The following is a 25249-nucleotide window of genomic DNA, read 5'->3' on the forward strand; positions in this document are numbered from 1 at the left end:
AATGTTAAATATTCATAGTCTTTCATTCTATAATTCCTCTACTAGGAATTTACCCTCTGTCTGTAACTGTAAAAACACACCAAGATTTATGTACAAAGACAGTTACTACTCCTTCTTTGAATTGCAAGACTGGAAACAACCTAATGATGAATCAATGGGGGGTGATTTAGAAAAATTAAGGTAAATCTATATAGTTGAATTCAGTACAGCTGTTAAAACTGAGGCAGACAGAGGGAGCTTTTGGGGGTGATGGAAATCTTGATTATGGTGCTGGTTACAAAAACAGAGAAAAGGGCAGAGAAAAGGGACTTTTTAGAGAGATTGAAATTATATCTTGATGATGGTGTATATGCCAGGGGTGCCAAAAAAACGTATACAAGTGGACACTTTGGTCAACGTTGCTCAAGCAGTAGTTTGCCGTCATCAGAAGTATCTGGACGCTGATGGTAACCACTTTGAGCACCTCTTGTAATTGCAGAAGTCAAACGTGACTTGTATCCTTCGTTATCGGTATATATTACAATTTTAATAGTTTTTTCCTTTCTTAAAATGTGTATACATTTTTTTGGCACCCTCTGTATTTGTTAAAACTCATAGAACTGTATACCTAAAAAGGGTGAATGCAACCATATGTAAATTATACCTCAATGACTCATTTTGAAAAATTATAAGCAGAAAAGCAAAGTGAAATTTAGTCCCATTTGTAAAAAAAAAAAAAAGAAAACTTAAGCTGATTTTTTAGGGTGAAGAAAATGGTATGGGAATAAGAAGACATTTATTTTTCTGTACTACTTGAAGTTTTTGACATGTGCTTTTATTATTTTACTTGATGGAAAACTTTGGCTTCCCTCTATTCAAAACTCATGAGAATGACTGATATCAATTAGTGCCTTTGTTTGCCAATACAGAAGCAATCAGTGTATGTGGTGCCAAAAAGATGTGCTTCAAAGCCTCAGTGGGATGTATTTTTATCATTGACAGTTCCGGGCTCAATATGGCTAAATTAAGTTCCAAGGATTATTACGGGTTTTGTGAGCTGGCATGCCATATATAAACAATATATATAAATTATTATCTCATAGAAAAATGATTAAGTCCCTAACACACGGTTTATATCAATTTCAACCTAAAGAATGCCTCTACACTAATTTTTATCATTTCAAAGGTCCAGAATTTAAGGATAAAAGTTCTTTGTGATGCCCAAACATGGAAATTTCAAGAATGTAGTATTTGCAATGCTGAAGCAATTAACATAGATTTAATGAAAAATTCATTCAAGTGACAACTGTTCTTACCTATCATGACCTAGATATTTTAGAACTAAAACCATCTTGTTAATGGCTCAAGATTTCAGGACTAAGACTTTCCTGCCAATGAAAGACCAAGTATTAAAAGTGGCATCTAAATAAACTTTCCAGAAACAAGCTCATAAAAAATATGAAGCTCTAACGGCCCGGTGGCTCAGGCGGTTAGAGCTCCGTGCTCCTAACTCCGAAGGCTGCCGGTTCGATTCCCACATGGGCCAGTGGGCTCTCAACCACAAGGATGCTGGTTCAACTCCTCGAGTCCCGCAAGGGATGGTGGGCAGCGCCCCCTGCAACTAAGATTGAACATGGCACCTTGAGCTGAGCTGCCCCTGAGCTCCCGGACGGCTCAGCTGGTTGGAGCACGGGTTCTCAACCACAAGGTAGCAGGTTCAACTCCCACAAGGGATGGCGGGCTGCCCCCCCCTGCAACTAGCAACGGCAACTGGACCTGGAGCTGAGCTGTGCCCTCCACAACTAAGACTGAAAGGACAACAACTTGACTTGGAAAAAAGTCCTGGAAGTACACTGTTCCTCAATAAAGTCCTGTTCCTCTTCCCCAATAAAATCTTTAAAAAAAAAAAAAAAACAAAAAAACTCTCCACACCAAACCTGCTCCTACAAGGCCTACCACAGGAACAGCCCTGTCGGGGACAGACAGTATCTATAGGCTGACGAAGAAGCACATATAATCCTCAGCAGGATGGCAGAGCTGTAAGGAAGCCAGACGTAGGCACATGGTTACCAAGGAAAGACCCCGGGACTCTTGGGAAAGGCCTTATCCATACTTGACTGCAACTAGAAACAGAGGATGTGCTTGAAGAAAAACTGCAGTATTGAGACTTGAAGGTTCAATTGCCAAGTTCTAAAATGAAGAGACTCTAGTTGCAAATATAACAAACAAGATTGTTGTACTAAATCCATGTGGAATTTCCTTTGAATACTTATACTTAAGAATTTAACTTGCACTGTCTAATACAGTAGCTATTAGCCACATGTGGCTATTTAAATTGTTTTAATTAAAGTTAAAAAAAAAATAGGTTCCTCAAACTAGCGACATGTCATGTGCTCAACAACCACATGTGACTAGTGGCTAGCATAGTGTACAGCAGAGATATAGAATATTTCCATCATCACAAAAAGCCCTTTGGACATGACGGATTTCGACTACAGACATTTTAAAGAAAAGCTTCTCCTTAAAGTCCCATAATCATATTACTATTATTCACTATCTGTTACACAATAACAACAAAATTATCTTCAACTGACACTAAAGCTAAGGACGTCCTGTAAAGTTACCCTGGCCTATAACTGTTACATAGGAGGCACTGAGGCCTAAAGTCAGCGGCCAGAGGTGGCCCAGGTTTTCTTTTTCCCGTTCCTATCATCCTCACTAACCTGTAACATCCAAACCAAGTGGCAAAAGAGTTCCTTTTGTTCTGTTTCACTCATCAATCAACTTGCACTTTGCCAAATGTAACTGAGGAGTTTGTAGAAGACAAACTTCTGCATACCCTTTCCATCTTTCAGAACTATGTAATGAAAAAATTAGGGATCAAATCTAAAAATAAATATGTAACTAAGAAGTACTTCTTTTAACCACTTGAAAAGTAATCGCATTGCTTCTGAGGACCAGCATCCTGTAAGAATAAAGGTGTGGGAAGAACTGACCCTGGGTGGTGAACACACAATGTGACATATAGATGATATATCAAGGAATTATACACCTGAAACCTATGTAACTTGACTAATAATTGTCACCCCGATAAACTTTAATTAAAAAGAAAAAAAAGAATAAAGGAGTGTGGCAACCATGACTTAAGTCCATCCAAAGACATTTCAAATTAATCTAACCACATAGTGGGTTACTTTCAGAGGTGAGGTCTTGAGGGAATGAACTTCCTTAGCTAAACATTTCCTCAGGGTCCTAGCAAAATGCAAGTGACAGAATTAGCATCTCCTGGAGACAGGTGGCACTGCGTGTGGATTAACCTGTGTGTGACACACCAGAACTGTTTATTAAATCATAATTATTTGCAAAACGCAATCGTTAATTGTGCATTAGAATTTACACCTAATGGGAGGTAGGAGGGAAACAAATTTTATTTATTCCACTTGATCATTCTTTCACAGGTCCGTTTATTTCCTTTCACTCATTCATTAATTCAAAATAAGTGTGCACAACATTTATGGGGCTCCTATTATGGGGTGCTAAAATGTGATCAAACAAAGTGAGGAATAAACACCAGGGAAGTATTTGTAGAACACACAGTCCACGTACAATAACTTTAAAGAAAGTTAACATTGAGAATAAAAATTTTCTGAATAAAGATTGAAATTAAGCTAACAAAACTAATACAGGCTTCAGAGATCTTTCTCCACAAAAAAACAAAATCTTAAAAAAAAAAAAAAAAAAAAGTTACGTTACTATGCCTGAAAGAGCAAGGTGCAGAATGCAGATTTTTCCTAATGAAAAAATACCTAATGTGTTTTTCCAAAGGAGATCCTAAAAGTACAGTGCAGACTCCTTACCACACCCTACAATTCTAAGGATTGATGGATTAGTAATCAGATATTTGGTGAACAGTTCTAGACTTACTTTTGTAGAAAGTGGAGCGTTCCTTGTTGATTATTTCCTCTCAGAACCATAAGCTGTGTGTACTGAAGGACAGAAGCCACTAAGGGAAGACGGTCTGTTTCTGAATTTTTCCCTTATAGAAGGATTTTCCCTGGCTTCTGTGAAATTGTATGTAAACTCTGTGCCCCTGAGCATTTGTCCAGAACCTTCTCTCTCCTGCACAGCCTCACCAGATCCTAAGGGACCTGTCATCCCATACGTAAATAGCCTGCCTTGAGACAATGTATTTGACCCCAAGGCTCGGTAAACAGTCTGAAAACCAATATATAGTTTTATTTGAAGATCAGAAATAGTGTCCATTTTCCCATTTTATTTTTTCTGGATCAGACCATTATATGAACAAGTCGGAAGAAAAAATTCTTTTATACATAAAGTACAAAAAGCACCACGATTTTCTAACACAGGAAGAAAAAAAGCAAACAAAGAATTCAAGTACCATCTCGTACAGCATTAACAGTTGAAAAACTGTTATTCAAGAAAATGTGTAAAACATTGATAACAAACTCAGGCTCCTTCCAGCCACAAGAACATAAAATGTAACAGATCAGTTGAAGGCAAAGAGTCCGTCGCCAAGGTCCACGGCCAGACTCTGCAACAGGTCAGCAAACGCAAGAATGAAAAAGTTACGGAACGTAAAGTAACTTGTACGCTGGTCATTGAATACGCAATTTATTAGCATTTTACCTTCCTTTTTTATAAAATGATTTTAAACTTGATCCAACAGTCAACATCAACTGGAAGTGATTACTATTAGTATCTTTGTCATCTAAATCTACAAAGTTACATTAGTAAAAATCTGTAAAATTAAGTGGAAAGTCAATTCTTTAAAGAGTACACCAATGTGTTCACAAAATACGTTCCAAGCAACAACAGTGCAGAGAATCGTGAGGGAGGGAATTCTGTGGTCACAGAGTTGGACAATGCTGAATTCCTTAAACTGACAAGGTTCTTTCCGTGTCTGAGAGCCTTCAGTGCTTTCCATACGGATCACAAATCTGTAGGGGAGAATCTGACCACAAGCCTTTTTTCTCAGAGCACTTACAAGTCCCTCAGAAGACCACTCTGGGAAATCTGAAATGCTAGCTTATTGTGTTATCTGGCAATGAAGAACCTAAATTCAGGAGAGTGGACACCTCTGAGGATGGAGAGGAAGAGCATTGGGTAGGGACACATAAAGGGACCTTTAACCGTACCTATAATGTGAACTTGTTTTTAAAAAATAAGAAGTATGGCAAAATGTAAGGACTTCACAACTGAGTAGCAGCAGAAAAGTGTTTATTGGATTATAAAAAATGGTGAAATGCATGGTGTCAGAAAAGCACCCAAAATACAAACATAAAAACTCAAATGGAATAAGGAGGCAGATATATCATAAATTTGCCAATCTCCTACCTAAATCATACATTTAACTTGCATATGCAAGTAAAATGGCTTTTATTTATATCATGTATTTACAGGGAAGACCAACAAAGGCTGACCTAAAAGAAATTATCAAGTAGGCTAGAAATTGAAATTAATCTCATAAGATTAATGCCATATAACTACCGGCATCAAAGTGAAAATATTTTTATGAATATGATTAAATATATAACTTCTGAGTCCAATAAAAACATATATAGGCATAAATTTTGCTGAAACTTACGTGTCAGACTGCTGTTAAACTTACACAATAAGGTGGGGGGAACAGAGCAAAGTACAATTTCCATTTAAGTCAAGTTTAAAGATTATACTTAGAAAAATCTTGAGGCATATGAAAGCGAGAAAAACAACCCAGAGATGACTGATCCAATAGGAAAATCTATATTATTTTTCCTCCCCAAAACACTGCCTGAGTGTATAGAATGTGAGTCAATCCTCTATATTCTTCAGTTACAATAACCAGAAAACAGCAACTTTGCAGCATGTTTAATGCCAACCAGCAAATTCCCCTTTGTTGGCTTTGTAAAAAAAAAAGTAAAGTATTCAAAGAAAAAAAATACAAGAGTATTTTGGAGACTATTCGTCAAAGAAGCTTAAAGGGAAGGAATACAACCACCAAATATTCTTTCAACCTCATTGCCACTGTACTCTCCAATTGTGCGGTATTAAGCACCAGTATTACGAAGCACGTCAGCCACTTGTCTGGGATGGGAGACACTTGGTGTCCCACACACAATGCAGAAACCAGCTGCAAAGTCCTTCATCACAGAAGGTGCATCCGGGTGTGTGTGTGTGATCAGATAGTCAGAGGCTCTCTAGTAAGTGTTTCTGCACATGTTCATAGTTCAACAGTAATATCCCAATGGTATAGCATTCCCTTGAAGGATGAAGAAAAGTATACAGTCATCATTTGAGAAACTAGAAGGACTATGTAAAAACCCAAACAAATCTTTGAAAGAATGGCAGAAGCCTGCCAATACCGACTGCCAGACAGAGCAGTAGTGCCTATGCTCCATTCAGATGAGAGTTAGTAGGGCCAACAGATGCCCTGGCAAACAGTGAGCAGCAGCCATGGCTGAAACCCCTTCATAAACAAGAAAAAGCAGAGCCAAAAAGGAAAACAAGAGATATTTTAAATGATACTTTAGGGTACTTCTAGCATAGATCTTCCTTCTGAAAACGAGGTAAAAAAGTAAAGTGCTTCACCTTCAGTGGTTCACCAGATTAAAGACAGTTTTTTTAAAGTTGAACGTCGAGATACAGAAAAGCAACAAATGATCCCGGCCAAAGATGACAACGGTCATCAGAGGCACACACAGCATCATCTGTACTTTGAGTCTCTGAGCTTTGCCAGAATCTTCTGGGGTGTAGTTGCACGTTGTTGGTAAGTGTGCCTCCCTGTGATTCTGTCCACTTCTCACCTCTTGGGGAAAGAACTAACAATGGCAAAGATATGGAGATCTACCTGTATCAGACCAGGATTATTTGAACCCCTAAATACTGCTTAGGGGTGGGTAACTAGCACATGGTCCCCAGCAGACTGCATAATTTCTGGCCATGACTACAAATTTTTCTATAAATGAGTAACCTGAGATGGCATTACACTCCAATTGGACCTTGATAATTATCTCCATTTCTGTTTCAAAGAATAAGATAACAGAAAACCTCAACTGGATCTTGTTATATTACCTAGTTTCCATCATAGTAAAAACATTCCAATAAAGTAAGCTCACAGTGATACAAATAACTGAATGAATAAATAAATAAGAGGGGGATAAGAGTTGACTCTAATGCACAATAATTCCAAATAACTTATGTAGTTAGTCCCCCTCAAAGACGTAGAACATAAGTCCCCACTCCTAAGTGTGGGTGGGCATCATGCCTGCCTTCCAGGAAAAGGCGGGGTGCGGGAGGAGAGCATCCTTACCCCGGAGAACTCTGATTCACACCTGCCTTAACCTGGTGATCAACGTCAACATCAAGTCATGTTGATAATATTCACCCTTCTTCTGATGTGATGAAAAGGGCACTTTACCTCTGTGATTTTCGTCCCCAAATCCCATAAAAACAAAACAATCACGAGAAAAACATCAGATAAATCCATTTGAGGGACATTCCAAACTACCATAAAACTTGTCAAAACTGTGGCACAAGAAGACAGTGGAACCAACTCCTGACAACTCCTAAAGTGGGGAAAAAAAACTGAAGCTAGAATTCTCTATCCAGCCAAAGCCTCATGTAAGCATGAAATGAAGACACAGTAATTTAAAAAAATTTTTGCCTAGACCTAAGAAAAACCTTTGCCATTTTAGAAATGTTAAAACCAAGTAATGCTTGTTAGGAAACGTGAAAATCCAAACATATTATACAGTTCAAATGAAATGTATTATGAAGAATACCAGTATTCCCTTGTGGCGGTATTTAAAATCTGCCTCTTCTTTTACTTTATCGAGTGAATGAATGAATGAAAAGCCCAGAGAGAAAATTACACATAGTATTAAAAACCACAATTGTCTTCTTAGGGCAATCTATGTTTCATTCTGCCCCCCACACTGAGCAGTACAGCAGTACCAAGAGTGAATCACGAAACTTGTCATTTCCACATACAATCTGCTATACTTCGCTCTGATAGGAAGAAATAACCAAGAGATGAGATGAGCTTTCTCCAATAAGAGCACAGATACAATGTTCAAACACTTGTACTTGGAATCAAGGAAAGGGTATGTTAAACATCATTTAATTCATGGAGGTACTATGCTTAGTGCTGATATATTACACAATGGTTAACAGTAAATTTGGAGTAAACCCGATCTGTTTAAACCTCAGATGTCACTTACCAGTTATGTAATGTACTTGACTCTTGCTAAGCCTTAATATTTTCATGTGTAAAATGAAGACTACTCAATGACTGGGTTGTCTTAAGAATTAAGTGAAGCACTTAGCATCATGCCTAGCATACATTTTGAACAATAAATAAAAGCTCTTATTTGGATCCAATCTCTACTCTGAAAAAACTCATCTGGGGATAGGTCTTTTCATAGTTAGGTACCCAGCAAGAGCTGTTACTACTATGAACAGAATATTGGAAGGCAGAAAATGGCTCACTTTGAGGGTACATTCCCAAAGTGAAACTTTTTAAGACTTTGCTTAATTTCTTTTCAAATGACCCCTGAGAAAAGAACACTGGGTTCTAATAACCAACCTCCACTCCAAGTATTAGACTTGATCTAGTGCTGTGTATCTCTCAGAACTGGAAATCTAAAAAGGGAACCATCATTGCCTTCATTATTTTGACTATGTTTTTAAGTAACTAAGAAAAACAGATGATCCTTTGATGTAACTATAGATTCCACTAGATTAAAATGCAGTCTCCAATGCTGAGATAATACCAATCACTTCCTTTTATATCTATGGAGTAAATGTTGATGATTCTCTATACATTTACTCTAATTTTTAAACACTAACTCATTTCTGAGGGGAAAAACTTACAGGTCAAATACTAGGTTTAACTCAAGTTTATCTTCCAGCTATTTTACTTGATCACTTACCTCTAAATCCCCCAGTCATGGAATACCGTAAGCCTCAAATGCATGATTAAAAGCTTAAATACATAGTATTTCTTAAGAAACGGAAAAATGATAGCAGTAGGAAGAAAACCAGAAGAGAAGGGAAATCGTTTCAAGGTCACTAATGTGGAAAGGGAACTACGTCTTGGAAGAAAGCACGATTGTAGTAGTAAGTGAAGGGATGCATACGAGCCCCTTCCAAAAGCACAAAATCACCATCAAAGAATTATGGGGGGGCGGCCGGATGGCTCAGTTGGTTAGAGTGCGAGCGTTGAACAACAGGGTTGCCGGTTCGATTCCCACATGGGCCAGTGAGCTGCGCCCTCCACAAGTAATGAGCAGCTGCTGAGCTGCCGGAGGGGCGGCCGGATGGCTCAGTTGGTTAGAGCCTGAGCTCTCAACAACAAGGTTACCGGTTCAATTCCCACATGGGATGGTGGGGAGTAGACTTGGAGCTGAGCTGCACCCTCCACAATTAGATTGAAGGACAACGACTTGACTGGGAGCTGATGGGCCCTGGAGAGACACACTGTTCCCCAATATAATTTATATATATATATATATACATATATATATATAATATACACACACACACACACACACACATACATACACACACACATATAAAGACTAACATAAAAAAAAAGAATTATGATGGATGCACTTACTTCCCAAGATTGATACTGACCACAAATTTTATGAAAATTTCAAAACACTTCAACCCAAATGTGGGCATTCTCTAAAAACAGATGGGCTCATGCTAATGAATAAGCCAGAACAGAGGGTGGGGGGAAATACACAGACGGCTTTAGGGCCCTAAGAAGACTCTAGGCTCCGTCACAGTTCAGTAACAAAGGCTGTGACACTGTAATAAGGGCAACTACAGAACTCTCCACATAGCAACTTGTCCCAGCCCCTCCTGACTTCCCATTTATATGGAACAGCTGCCTCAGCTAAAGCCAGACAACTGCTTCTAAACAAAGCCAAGTAAGTCTGGGAAGAAACACCAGCACAGGATTTAAGGCTGGAAAGGAAAGCAGCACAAAGCCTGTGGCAATGCCACACTATGCCCCTGAAGGAAGGAAAGCAGAAGGGAGGGGAGAGAAAAAGACTGGAGAGGAGGAGGCAGCAGGGGAGAGAGGAGAAAAGCAGGTCCACCCAAGAGTGAAATAAACTAAGCACTCCACCTCAGAACACTTAATTGTGGCAGCTGCCCCCTTGCACCTGGTGTCCTTCCACACCCAGCTCACTGAACTCTCTCTCCACAGTGAGTTCTGCTGCACAGGAGAGGAGCCTTGTGGGTCCATGGACTTACTCCACTGCCCAAGAAATGCAAGACAACTACAAATCTCCCTGCAAATATTTTGGTCAACCAAGGATCACTGGAGATTTGAGAAAAATCAAAGAGTAGGAAAGAGAAAGACCAGCCTAAAGAAACAGATTAAGAGATCCTAAAGAAAACAAATAGAAATAGACCAAATCAAACCAAACACGTACCTCAATTACTATGCCAAAAGTTTTAAGAGGTATATTTATTTAAAAGAAACAAACAACAAAACAGGTCAGTAGAAAAAATGAAAAGACCAGAGAACCACTAGATCTTGGAAATTAAACACAGTTGATAAAGTAAACATTTCATCAGAAGGGCTGAGTAACAGATTGGGCATGACTGAAGACAGTATTCTGGAAAATAGAAGAAACCTCCCAATACTTAAGAGGAAAAGACAGAAACAGAAAACAATGAAAGAAAACACAAAGTAGACAGCTCCAACAGGCCTAACATTTATTTATTAAGAGTTCCATAAAACAAGCAGAGACAATGGAAAATAATAATCAAAGAAAAATCATTTGAATGTAATAGATTTGAGATTGCAGGTTAAAACAAGACAAGAAAGATGAAGTTTATAATACACCTACACCCACAGTATAAAAACAGAATACAGACCTTTTAAAACACGTTCACTCAGAGGAAAACCAGGCTACCTACTGTTTCCCCGAAAATAAGACCTAGCCGGACAATCAGCTCTAATGCGTCTTTTGGAGCAAAAATTAATGTAAGACCCAGTATTATATTATTATTATATTATTGTTATATTAATTATATTACATTACATTATATAAGACCCGGCCTTATATTATAGTAAAATAAAACCGAGTCTTATACTAATTTTTGCTCCAAAAGAGGCATTAGAGCTGATTGTCCAGCCAGGTCTCATTTTCGAGGAAACACAGTACAAAGTAATGAGACAAAATAGCATCTGATTTCTCATCAGCAAAGATAGAAGATAATGGAGGCCTTCAAAACTTGGAGGGGAAAGCATTTTGAAGGAAGAATTCTCTACCTAGGCAAACTATGAGGCAAGTATGGTAGCAAACTGAAGACCACGCCAGACATAAGAATTTTGAAATTTACCTCCCAAGAAGTGAAAACAATCTGAAACAAGTTTTTGAAACTGTTTTCAACTAAACGGGGAAAAAAAAAAACAAAGTGGCCTTAACGGGGAAGGCAAAGAAATGCCAGTATGACTGCAATCACATACACAGAAGATAATTAGTCCAAATTAGAATGGACATCAGAGAACCTAGAAAAGAACGTCTTCAAAAATAAAAATCCATTTACTATAATTGTAAAATTAAAAAATTTGCTATGATACAGGCTTTTAATTACATTAAGAAAAAGAAAGAATTTGCAAGAAAAACTAAAGCAAAATTGTGGCATTATTTTCAACAGTTTAGAGGATGACAGATTTAAGAAAACAGACTCTCACTTGATCTTGACATTCTTCAAGTAGAACAACTTCTAACTGCCACAGGGTTTATTATTATAAATTCAATCATACTACTTGGTTCTGCAATCAGTAGTATGACTCCTAGTAGCGATGCTATTTACTGGTTTTCATTTTTAGAATTTTAAATGGTTAAAAATTCCAAAACAATGTTTAAGTAAAGGAAGCCAAAAGGGAGAGGAGGACGACGACATCGAGGGGCATAGATTTCCTTATGTGACATAATGGTGAGTCAAGGAATGGTGCCTAAAGTTGGCGGCCCAAAAATAAAAACCTAAGAACATTTAAAGCTATAAAGAAAACCATCAGCATAACTATAACTCATACTAACAAAAACCAGGAGGTATAAGGGACAGACAGTTGAAGGTGTAGGTACATGAAATTCCTCATCTTTCATGACAAGAGGAGACACTGTGTCAGGCAGAAATACCAAGAAATACCTTATTTTAAATTCTGTTGGTAACCACAGGAATAAATTTTTAAAAACTGGTTTAAAAAGATTATCTCTGGGGAGTAGTAATGGACTGGCCGATTTTTACATTTCAAATTACATCCCTCTATGGTGTTGGAGAAAATATTTACCATGTGTGCGTATTATTTATAATTTTTAAAATAAGGTTGCATTTTCAAATGGTGGACATTTCCTAAAATGTTAAATCCTATGTTATCTCTAGAGTTTTGGGCTAGACCATAACAATATTCTTAAATTTTATCATTAATGACTCCAGGACAGTGACGATAACTCAGAAATATCTTCCAAAACTTTAAATGTTCATACTCTTTAATCCATCAAGTTTATTGTTAGGAGTCTAACCTAAAGGAAAATTTACATGAGTGGTAACAAATATAGAGGTACAAGGAAGTTTAGTGCACAACTGTGTCTTAGCAAAAACCCCCTGCAAATCCTAAACATCTATCAATGAGAATGGTTAAATAAATTATGGGAGACACATACTACAGAATGTTATAGAGCAGTAATCTAAAAAAGACCGTGGGAGTAACGCCATGGAAGGGTGACCATGATATAGTGAGTCATGAGAGAAGCAAATAGCAAAAGAATATATGTAGCGCAATACCATTTCATGTAGTTTTGTGTGTGTGGTTTTTTTTTTTTTTAACTTTTTGTATGTGCATAAGAATTGTGGAAACATACACACCAAACTATTAACAGAATAGTGATGAACTCTGAATGTGAGATTGGAAAAGTGGAAGAAAGACACTGACTTTTTACTTCTAATTGTTTGATATTTTTATGAAATGTTTACTACCTTTGTAAAAGGCAAAAAATTCTTGAGAAAACAGCTTCAACATTAATCCCACTCAATTCTTTCCTTACCTTGCCACCCCTCCGTTCCCCCAACACTGTTGCACCAAAGAACTCAGCCTTCCATATGGCGCATAGTGGAAATGTGTGAGTCCCAGACCTTACAGTTCTCTCCAAATCTCACTTCCATGCGATACATAGAATATACTTGACGCCCTGCATCACTGATGAAAAACATGGTCTTAATGTTGCATTTGGTCTTCAGCTTGGTTGGTTAGGGAATGGTGGTGCCACAAAGCCAAGGTATAAGTCATACCCCGTATAGGTCATTGTTAATGCAGTCAGCCTGCTTTTTTATTCATCATCTGCCATCTTCCTAGTGACAGGACAACAAGATGTGGAAAGATCAAAGTGAATCCATTTTAGCTAGGGGGAGCTCTTCTTAAAAGACACATGCTGATAGTGGGCTTCAGTCTCATGGTTGTGTTCTGAAGAAAACATTTGTGTATGTGCACGACAGTTTACACATGCCTTTGCCAGTCAACCACACATAAATCACTAGCTGTGTTGTCAGTGTTTCCCAGAGGATGCTTGTTAGCCAGGGTCTGCAGCGACACTGCCTGGCTGTGCTCTGTGGGAGCCGAGTGATGTCAGAGTGTGTGACCACCACGCGCTCAATTTCTGGTCTTTATTCTCATCTTCAGGCATCACAACACAAAATCAAAGCAATGTTGAAGGATTCTCAGCCTTAACTGAGCTTGAAGAATGATTTTTCTTTCACTAGTCATTTTCAGAAAAGGCAACAATAAAAGGAGAAAATCAAAGATTGAAGAAAAATAGAATGAGAACTTACAGTGTGACCACAGTGACAGTTATATAAATCCCTCTAACAATGGAGTATTTAATTTTGATCTAATTTAAAATGTCTATTAAAAATGTCCAAATAATTCACATCACAAACATGCATCATTTTTTTGGTGTTTATATTTTTTCAAGATAATTTAAACCTAGTAAAAGTAGCAATGGAAAGAATATTCTGCTATAAATCTAGAGAATAATTCAGTGTATCTTACACTCATCAAATATGAATTCACCTAACTAAAACTAAAAAAAAAAAAACAGCTACTGGTTCTCAGGACAGATTCAGAAATAGAATCTATTCAAAAAACAAACAAGCAAGCAACCAAACAAAGGAAAAGAACAGAACTTGGGGGACAGTGCATGGGGAATGGTGGAAGTGAAGTATTGCCTTAAGGTAATACTGTGGTTTTGAGATGACAGTGGAAGTAAATAAAGTATGAGGACTTATATAACAAAGTTTTAAAAATAAGTCATAGTTCCATTTCAACATAATGTTATTTATTTAAATGCGGCTTACAATACAATTTTATCAGTGATACTTCTAAACCCGAGAATCACTACTGAAAATAGGACAGTCATATGATACCCCCTCCCAACTCTTGATCAAGTATAAGCTCCTCTCAAACCCTTATAATACCTTCCCTAATCAATTCCAACCTCCTCTTAAATCAAATTAACTTAAATGTTACTGTCTTTACACCCTTCACCCTTTTTATAGCATCTTACCTTGCACATATGACATAAGCAAAAAAAAAAATGTACTTCACGCCTACAACGTGAGAAGTGCCTTCTTCTGTGTACTGCTGGGCCCTCACAACAACCCTGTGAGGTAGGTATCATCAGCCCCACAATACCGAGGGGGAAACACAAACTGAGAAGACTGACTTGCCCCGTGGCAGAGCTGGGATTCAAAGCCAGACCAACTGACTCAGGTGAGTAATGTTTAAAGTAGCCCAGAGGAAAAACAAAGACAGCCCCAAGCGAAACTATGACTGTACCTAGAATTTTGGAGCATTTGGAGAAGGGCTTCAATAATATTAATAATTCCTTCTTCATTGACACCTAACCATAGTGGACAGAAATTACACTATCTTCTGCTAGCATTCAAATTTAAAGGTAGCAATACACAAAACAGAATTTATCTCACCCTTTTTATAGAAAAATGACAAATTACAAACATATTTGCACTCATCATTGACTCTGAAAAGACATACTATAACTGCTACTACTCTACATCAATCCTTCTGGTGAGTGGATAGTTATGAAGAAGACATAAATGCACATCTAGTAGTTATAGTAAATAACATTAAAAGTAAATTTTGTGGGGATTATTAAAGTGGGTTGCTGCCCAGACCGATTTAGTTTCAAAATGCAAAACCTTATCCAGGCACTTTAACCAAGAGAATGTACCACAAATCTATGTGCCTAAATTATACCAGGACATTCTCACACCTACATATAATTTAGACACAGATAAAAATGGTTACATAAGTTCCCTACCAATCTTGAAAACTATGGTAATTTTGGAATGCCTTTCCCATGCAAAAACATGTACTAACTGTACTCAGTAAATAAAATCTAAATGATAGTTCACTGTAGGTAGTTTAAAATCAAATATGAATACATTGTTCTGTGTGGAATAGTCTTTAGGAGAAAAACCTCATTCTGAAAAGTTATCATCCTTAGTTTGGTCCAAATCAACATTATTCTGATGCTACGACTACTCTACCCAAAGTGCCAAGACATAAAAAGTTCTGCAAACTGAACTCTTTCTTAGAGGTTTTTGAGGTTCTCAAAAATGTTCCCAGCTATCATGAAGCTATGAAAGTTTAAATGACAAAACATGAAAATTCTACGCACCAATGGCAAAACTTATAGTATCATATGAAGTGAGTGTGTCTTGCTTGTCAGATGGAATTGGACATTTTGAATTCTCTAATCATGTGACACTACTGTGTTCTAGACTTTTAATAAGTACTCACATTTATGTTTTAACTACAAACCCAGCTTTTCTAGCTTTCAAACTTACTCAGTTTTTACCAAATGATAAAGATTCAGTATTAAGGAGAATACCCACAATTTATTATTCAAGGAGAAGACACAACAGAAGAAGCCTATCTTGCCGTTTACTAGGAGACAAATTTTTTTCTGAAGATCTCCATATTTTAAAGGTATCTCTAGACTTGCATGAGCAGATGCTCCAAAAATATCTGATTTTAAAGTTACAATTTTTAAAATCACAAAAACTATAAAAACTCCTTCATTAATCAGATACTCTATGTACTATAATATGATGCAGTGCTTATTTTACAATATACATGAAATTAAGAAATTACTAAAAGTAATGCTTTTAAACCAAAAATCTCAACCATCACTTGTATTGCTCATGAAGAAAAGAATGACTGACCCCCTCCTCGCTCCTAGTACACTACAATTATTTGAATAAATGAATAAATGCAAATTTCCTTTTAGTGATCTTTGATGCACACACCTAAGCTGGAAGGGTGGAGCTGTGACAACACGGTCCTTTTCTGCCTCAAGTAAACATGACAGTCTACAAGGAATTTTACAATTATAATTTTTAATTGTAAGGGATATAACAGTTCATAAATCTTAACCTTTAAAATCCCTTTGATATTTTCTGCTTTGTATTAACATAGACAATATAGAAAATGAACAATTGACTCCTCCCAGATGTAAAGAAACAACTCCTGAAGCACTAAGAACTAATTCTTAGGCACTAAGTTTAGTGGCATAAACCCTAGGATCCCCCAGAGAGAGAAATGCAGGAAAACTAGATCACTTCATTTCCTTAAAAGAACATGTTAGTATTTTACCCACGAACTACCACTCGGCGGCGGAAAACCAGCATGCGCAACATGTGTCCCAGTTGCCGTTTGTGAAAACACTGACTGTTGGTGTCGCTGCAACTTATTCCAGTGACGTGCCCAATACCTCACTGCTACTAAATCCTGGTCTCCCCCAGCTAGTCCCTACACTGTGAGAAGCCAGTCGGACTTATGCTTTTGAGAAAGAAAAAAACAAAACAAAGCAAAACAAAAGGCAACCCCTGACCTCTGAGAACGAATCTGATGCTCACAGCTAAGCCTCTGCTATTACAAACTGATCTGACATTTCCAGCTAAACCATTTTGCTCTCCTTTTGGACAATCTCACTACACAGCGGTATCAACTTAAGTCATTCTGAGACCATGGAGAGGACAGACAAGAACAAGGTCACCGCACAACACACGAAATACCAAACACCACTTATGCTAAATAAGTGACAGCCCTCATTTCCTTGAACCCTCTACCATATTACCCCAAACCCAAATCCTATAATACAATCTTTGTAACATCCTCTTACTGAGACACCCCACGGTTCCCTATGGTCTGTGTTCTTTGCTGCAACAAGTAATAAATCCAATGTGTTCAACTACAAGTGTGTTCCTGGTGAACTTCAACTGAAGGGTACTGACACTTATGAATACTAATGCTGGAATAAGAATATGATTCAAGGTCCTACAGTTACAAAACGACTCGAATACATGGCTTACTAATACACACCTCACAGTTCACAGAGAGGGCAGCTTCGGATGACTTTGGTATAAGATTTCTTCCATTTTTTCATTTGACATGAAGACCATGCTTAAAATGTGTTGAGAAGTTCAGATAAAGTAAACCGCATTACTGACAATCATGCTGACAATTGGTAAGGCACAGGAAAAGCCTATCTAGCCAAACTGATTTGGACACTGAGCAGTTAGTTCATCCAGTCATTCCTATCAGCGGCATGCTCAAGTTGTGGGCTACACCCAGACTAGAAGTGCTTTAAATCAAGGATTTCAAGAAAATAACCAACAATCAAGCCAAAAGTGTAAGGAAAAGGTGGAAGAGGGTGTTTTTAAAACTAATAATAGTAATAATAATAATAATAATAAAAACAGTGCTCACCATAACTACTAAACAATCTAGATAATAGGTTAGCTGTGAGAAGAAAATGAAGCAAAATTTTTGTGCGTCTCTTTCACTGAAAGATTTTTTAATGTGCAAAATCTCCCACTCCGCAGCTGAATGTCATTTTTGTTAAGTATTTATCACATCCACAGAGGAAGAAAAACCAAGAACACTAACTTAGAACAAACAAGTTTCTACAACACAAATAAATCTAGTATACACTAAAATGAGCATTTTGTCCAAAAAATGTATTTTAAAGCTAATGTATTTATATGTTTAACACAAAAGTTAAAAACCAGAAGTCTTGAAGAACCTGAAGGGAATAAAAAAGCCCTTTTCTGCTACAAACAAAAGGCAAAAACACCCTTTTAATTGTCAGCTATAAAATCAGCTTTAAAAAAATAACCTTTGGGGACCGGCCCAGTGGCTCTGGCGATTGGAGCTCCATGCTCCTAACTCCGAAGGCTGCCGGTTCGATTCCCACATGGGCCAGAGGGCTCTCAACCACAAGGTTGCCAATTCAACTCCTCAAGTCCCGCCCCCTGCAACTAAGATTGAACACGGCACCTTGAGCTGAGCTGCCTCCCAAATGGCTCAGTTGGTTGGCGCTTGGGCTCTCAACCACAAGGTTGCCAGTTCAATTCCTCAGGTCCCGCATGGGATGGTGGGCAGCAACCCCTGCAACTAGCAACTGCAACTGGACTTGGAGCTGAGCTGCGCCCTCCACAACTAAGACTGAAAGGACAACGATTTGACTTGGAAAGAAAGTCCTGGAAGTACACACAGTTCCCCAATAAAGTCCTGTTCCCCTTCCCCAATAAAATCTTTTTAAAAATAAATAAATAAATAATCTTTGGGAAACAACGACCATTACCAACCTTCTAGATACAGTGGAAGGCTCAAATATGCAGGGGCCGGCCAGGGTTGGACATGCCAGTCCCCAAGTGCCCCGTGTGTCCTCCCCGCCAGAGCTGGGAGGTGGAAGTTTGCAGCTTTAGTCTGAGGTCTCAGACATGAAAGTCACTGTCTTCAAAGGCACAGCACTGCTGAGAAACTGGCATGTGTAGAAGTTTGACTGAGAGAAAAAACATTTTCACCACCACTGCCCTCTATCTCTGTAGCACATAAGGTGTGGCATATATTACTATCTGATTTCCCTCTTTAGACAGGCATTACTACTTACTTTTTATGGATCATGAAAAACTGGTCACTCAGCAAGTAGTAGTAGCAATGATTTAAACTCATCTTCTGATGCATCAGGAATCAAAGACACCCAAGACTTCAGTATAATGAGAACCAACTTTTTAACAAGTACTTAAAAACTTCTTCAAAGACAACATTTATTGTACCAAGTAATGTCTGTAACTTACAGTCGGAAAAGGAAGTTTGTGGTCACCCAGAGTCCATGTGGTGAATGAGGTATTAAGAGATATTTTAGGGAAAAATGGGCTAAATATTCATATTAAGTTTTATAGTAGGTTTATAACCTTTCACCTGTATTTATATTAGGGCATTAGAAGTAATCCAATAAGAAGACTGACCTTTCCAAGTAAGTCCAACCTACTCTGTAAATCTCTTCTAAATTTTTTAAGAAATGCAGATTTACTGCCCAGTGAATTTTAGCGCACATTAAACTCAAATGTGATTCTAAAATGACAACGAAGGAAACAGCATGATGCTGACAAATCTCTTCACAGCCCAGACCTTACCCTGTTAGTGACCCCAGTCCCGGGTACCGTCCTCCAGGACTGAAACTCTCCTCTGACGTGTGGAGTCTGGCAAACACCTACCATTTCATGGCCTTTCCTAATATCCAGTTCCTAAATCAGAACTGTGTCATCCTCGCATTTCCTCACTGTGGGAGGACAGCAGATATTTTTGTTTTGTTTTTTAAAAAAGGTCCAAAATATAAAAACTATAGTTAAAACAGTTAATTTAAAAAGTTAGAAGTACTCTATAGTAGTTGGCTTAATGATTTCTCTGCTAGAATTTAATGAACCAAATAAAATGCCTAGCAAATACTCCTGAAAGACTTTTAATAAACATTTTATTTTTACCCAAAAGAACTTTGGTAATTTACAATTGTCTGACACATTAAAACATTAAATTTGTAAAATTAAAAATGCTCTCAAAAATCAAGCTGATATACTTGAAAAAGATGTAAATGGAATAGTTTCCATAAATTTCTGAAAACTAAATGATCTGATTTGATCATTATAAAACACAGGAAAACATTAGTAACACCCAACTTTTGAAATACTTAATGTTCAGGGCCTATGAAAGAACACTGAAACTGGGCACTGTACTGTATGATCTCAAGCAAGAGGCAGGATGTAAGTTTAAAAATCACTAAACTTACGATGCTCTTCCATTCCTACTATCTCCTTTAGTATCATCCTGTTTGATCCTACAATCATTTTATCAGTCGGCCTGTATCTGCTACATCCTAGGTAAGGATTTAGTTCCCTGCCTGCAGCAAACTCCACCAGAGACCTTGGGGACACAAGAGATTACACCCAGCCAGTCTGTTGTCAGCTGGCCAGTTTGATGGTATGGGGACAGGGTTTTTACAAGGCCCAAACAGTGACATTAGACGCCTATGTTTAAGTCTTGTCTATTGTGACAAAAAATATGTAGCACACACTTTCCCCAAGACTCCTAACTTCCTGCTGATCACATTACTCACCGAAGATGCCAAAGAGAAACGATATTTTATCTATCACTATCTATCACTAGCTCATCCAACTTTATTACTTAGTGGAGTTAGAAATTATTATGGTTAAATGTGGTTAATAGGAAAAAACGTATTCGTCCCCCAGAAAAAAACAAATGCTATCCTGAGGACAGAGCGTGGACACCAGGAGCCGCCGTCGGCTCCAGCGAGGGCTATGAGGACTGCTGGTCTTCAGCGTGTGCAGCACTGCCGCTCACGGCACGCGACAACTCACAAAACATATGTGAAGATGTGAAGAACTAGGGGAATTGTTGGAAATGATGCTGAAGGGACAAAGCCATGTCTTATGAAGTACAGAGACAAAAGAACCATGCACAATACCTTGACCACAGCAGCTAATCACTGAGTATTTGATTCATGTAACAATTAAAGTACAATCTTTAAATGTTTTCATATGAGATCTTACAAAGGTCAATTCTAAGTGCTCAAATTTTACATTTGAAAACATTAGAAAACCATGGCAACTTTGTTTAAACAAGTGGTCCTATTTATGGATTATCTGTAATAACTAATGATAATGGCTGAAAAAATTTAAATGAGAAAAGTAAAATATACTTCTGAAATAACCAATTTTATGCTTAAGTAGGTAGAGCTATGGATGGAAGCAGCTCTTAAATTAGCTGTGAAAATGACATAATGCTAGCTGACATTGACTGAATGCTCTAAGGGACTAGTTAAATGCTTCTAATGCGTCAACCCATTTAATTCTCCCAACAACTCAGTAAGGTCAGCACTATTATTAATCCCCATGATACAGAGGACACAGACAACAATGTGAGTTGCAGACAGCTGCAGAGAATGCTGTGACTAACAGCCACGTTCCAGAGCCTCTGACTGTAATAATATACATTACTATCTCTTTACATACTGACTTTTGTTGTGTTCTTTTAGTAGATAACTAGTAAATGATGCTAATAAGAAAAATAATAAAACATTATTTTCAAAAGAGCACAGAGGCAAATCAAGGGAAGGAAAGTAGACAGCTCTACACAAGGGAAAGTGAGATGATAAGACCACAAAATAAACTTGAACAGTAGAAAAAAGGGAAAAATAATTTAATGAAAATATCTTTGAAAGTCTAAACTACACTATAGTGTGCATTTAAGATTTTTGCACTTTACTATATACGTGTGTGTGTGTGTATAATTTAAAAGTATAAATAAATATTTTTAAACATTTTTTAAAAGGTTAGGTGGTTTTGAGCTCCATTCACTACTTCAAACAATAGGGTTAATAAAATGATCTAATGTCTCAAAAAAACTTTGGACCAGAAGTTGGCAACACTTCCTCATGGGACACATCCTTTGTAATGAGTGTGTCCACATGCTTGACTTTCAGACTTTTGAGTGTGCCCTAAAACATGAAACCACAGTTAACACACAAGTTAATCTAGATTAATTATTATGAAATCAAACCATCTGTCTAAAAAGGGAAGGTCTTCTACAGTCTCGCTGACAGTTGGCAAGCTGACCATAGCACAATTTCAGCACAACAGCAGCTCACACAACAGTCTATTCTCTTATCTTTCTATAAGAACAAATTTCCATAATTAAATCCATATATGATGTCCTATATATATCCTCTCCACCCTATATTCTAGACCTATATACAATAAACCCAATCCTACTTTCATACAAAGCCCTTTAAATATTTGAAAATGACTAAACTTCTCTTAAGTCTCTCTTATCCAAACTGAGCACTAAACTTCCCTTTATACTTACGATTTTCAGACCTTTCCCCATTCTGATCATCTCCATTCAATAATTAAATGCCTCCATTCTAAACATGCATTTTTACTAAGTGGAGGAGGGCCATGACACTTCAAGAATTCACACTAATCATTTAAAACACCATCGCTTTTATATGAACTCTCCCAAACCAATCTAATAAATTCTAGCATTGAGGTTGAAACCTGAGTACAGGGCTTTACATTTATTTCTATTTAAAACTTTACATGTTAAGTTTGTATTCATTAAGTATACCATCACAGTGTCTTCTTGAATGCTGACATTTAGAGAACTTGCAGTTTTGAATCACCTGTAAATGTCCAAGGCAAGCCATCCAGATTATTAAAATATGTTAAAAGGGGCGGAGGCCAAGTAAAGATCCTGCAGCACCCTGAATGTTTGCCTCAAAGGTAACAAACATCCAGTGAAAACTTACTTTGGTGATGACCTTTCCATCATGCAGATACAAAACCATGTTCTACCATGACCCACATATTAGTTCAAAAGATTGCCTATGGTTTGGCTACAATTTCCTTGAACCCCACCAGTATTTCTACAAAACTAGGGTTCTTTTAACATGACGTGACGTATCCAAACTACTGGTTCTCAAATGAAAGCAATCATATGTCCCTTAATGAGCATTTTGTAAGATTTTTATTCTCAGAGTCTGTGTACGTGTGTACTGGCATCTTATAAAAAACTTTGATGTGCAGCAGCCATTACCAATGAAGTTCATTTCAGCAGAGTAGAGGTCACCAACTACTTATTAGAAAAAGCAGTCATTAGGCCTGACAGTACGAAGAACTACTACTCTAACCTTCGATGACTCCTGGCATCACAAATTACTTTTGTTTCATGATACATAAAAAGTGTCTGTTGGAGATAAAATATTGAGCTCTCTGGTATGGAGTTTCTAGAATTCACCTTTGTACTCCTTGGGTCTGCATTCATGTTGATTTCCCTCAGCATTTCCTAACTGTTTTAAAGTGGTGGAATACTTTTCCTTTCCACCTGTGACAAAACAGAACTGGAGATGGAGTGGAGAGCCCCACAATGTTTGACAGGCAAAGGGAGAGGTGATGCTAGGTGCAGGGAATGCTCATGGTTCAACTTTTGAATAGATAATTTACAAAGGAGAAAAATATATACATTGCCCCAAAACAGCAACAAGTTAGCCACTTCTTAAGCTAGGCGTCCTTTTCCACTGGAGCTCTCCATGACATCAGTACTTTTGCCAGTTCAGAATGATGGGCAAGAGGCATGCACTCCTCAGGAAGGGTTATAATAAAGCAGCACACCAGGCTGTGGAGAAGCACAACCTCCTCTGTCCTAAGGAACTCTTGTTTTACACAGGAGTTTCTGGGCCCCGTTCCTGGGGTTCTCTAGAGACCAATGCAATATTTAAAAACATCAGCAAGTTAATGCAGATACAATTCACTGTGCTAATCCAAGTAACACGTGCTATTCTAAAACCATGTAATCAAACATAGTTCTCTCAAAGAGAACTATATTAAAATATATGCAAGGGGTAAAAACATAGAGGCCTCAGCAGACTGGCATCAAGAGACTTAATAGTGCTCTGTGGAGAAATTAAGAGTATTCCTGAAATATGATTTAAATCAAATGTTAACATGACTTTCTGGTATATCATTAAAAAGTGAGTAAAGGAAAAAAGTAACTATGAAAAAAACAGTATCTGTTGGGTACTTAACCTCCCTCATCGACAACTTAATATTTTTACCTTATATTTTATTAAAGGGCCTACCCACTAATAAGCCAAAAGCTTATCACATATTTTTCTAATTTTATCACCTTTTCCCAAAGCTCTGAATTTTAACTAAAAGCTATCAAAGACCTGATTACATGGGAAGCTCTACAGTAGAACAGGGTAACTAATTCACCAGCAAATTGAAATTTAAGTCTTACTCAAAATTAACTGAAGCAGACAATTACAGAATATTTAACAGATGCAAAGGCTCTTTCTGAAATCAAGTGCCTAAGTTATTAATCACAGTAATTTCTCACTGCCAAAAACTGTAACGTTTATACACAAGTGTGTCTGGGAGCTACTCTTGACTCAATTAAAACATAAATGAGATTGCAGCAACATATAGCTCTGACATCCCAAGAAGCCAAAGATGTTTTTTCAACAAGTTTTTATCATATATACTGTGCAATATTTAAAACAAGTGCAGATATAGAAAGAACAGGCCCAGTATAAACATCTAAAACAATTCCTGTAAAAATGTGAACTAATTTCTTCAAATAATGGGCTTTCGAAGTAAAACCATGTTTCCCCGAAAATAAGACCTAGCTTGACAATCAGCTCTCGTGTCTTTTGGAGCAAAAATTAATATAAGACCCGGCATTCTATTCTATTCTATAAGACCACGTCTTATATTACAGTAAAATAAGACCGGGTCTTATATTAATTTTTGTTCCAAAAGACACATGAGAGTTGATTGCCCGGCTAGGTCTTATTTTCGGGAAAACGCAGTATTAAGTCTTTTTCCCTCTCATACTCAGGTTATTTACATAGGGGAACCTACTATGATCCAGTCTTTTTAGGAGAACAGAGGAGAAAGGGAACAGAGGTTAAATAAACTCTTCTTCAAAACAAGGAAACCCAGGTAGAGGTAGTAGGTGTCCCTAGGTAAAATGGGCCCACATGGTTGTTGGCTGGCTGACGAAATGAGATGTACCTAAAGTGCTTTTAATACTAAAACAGACTATGTTACTGGAAGGAGTTATTCTGCTACAAGCTATTTTAAAGGAAGCTGGGTGTTTCTGTTTTTCATCTTGGGGAGAATAGACAGGATTTTACGGAATATTTTGTAAAACAGTAACTTAGGTCCTTTAATCACAAACTACGTGGTTTGCCAATTTTACTTTAGTAAGTGAAATTATTTCCAATAAAAAGCATCCGAGACTTTCGGAACATTCAAATTTTGTAAACATATCTTCACACAGTTCAAAACCACACTGCTGAACCAA

At 37.5% G+C, this 25249-nt stretch overlaps 1 protein-coding gene across 5 annotated transcripts in view; it reads right to left on the minus strand.

The window, feature by feature from the left end:
- WDR33 (WD repeat domain 33) overlaps positions 1-25249 on the minus strand; it is a 103559-nt gene that overhangs the window by 22385 nt on the left and 55925 nt on the right. Inside the window, exon 8 of one of the 5 annotated variants that reach the window (XM_033102322.1) lies at positions 4328-4531. The exons of 3 other annotated variants lie outside the window; for them this stretch is intronic. In XM_033102322.1, the coding sequence (XP_032958213.1) occupies positions 4371-4531 (161 nt within the window). In that variant the 3' untranslated portion in view covers positions 4328-4370. Of the gene's footprint in view, positions 1-4327; positions 4532-11243; positions 13758-25249 lie in introns of those variants that run through there. One more of the 5 variants, XM_033102323.1, reaches the window with a different exon arrangement.

Source organism: Rhinolophus ferrumequinum, unplaced genomic scaffold, assembly GCF_004115265.2.
Source record: "Rhinolophus ferrumequinum isolate MPI-CBG mRhiFer1 unplaced genomic scaffold, mRhiFer1_v1.p scaffold_84_arrow_ctg1, whole genome shotgun sequence".
Lineage (NCBI taxonomy): Eukaryota > Metazoa > Chordata > Mammalia > Chiroptera > Rhinolophidae > Rhinolophus > Rhinolophus ferrumequinum.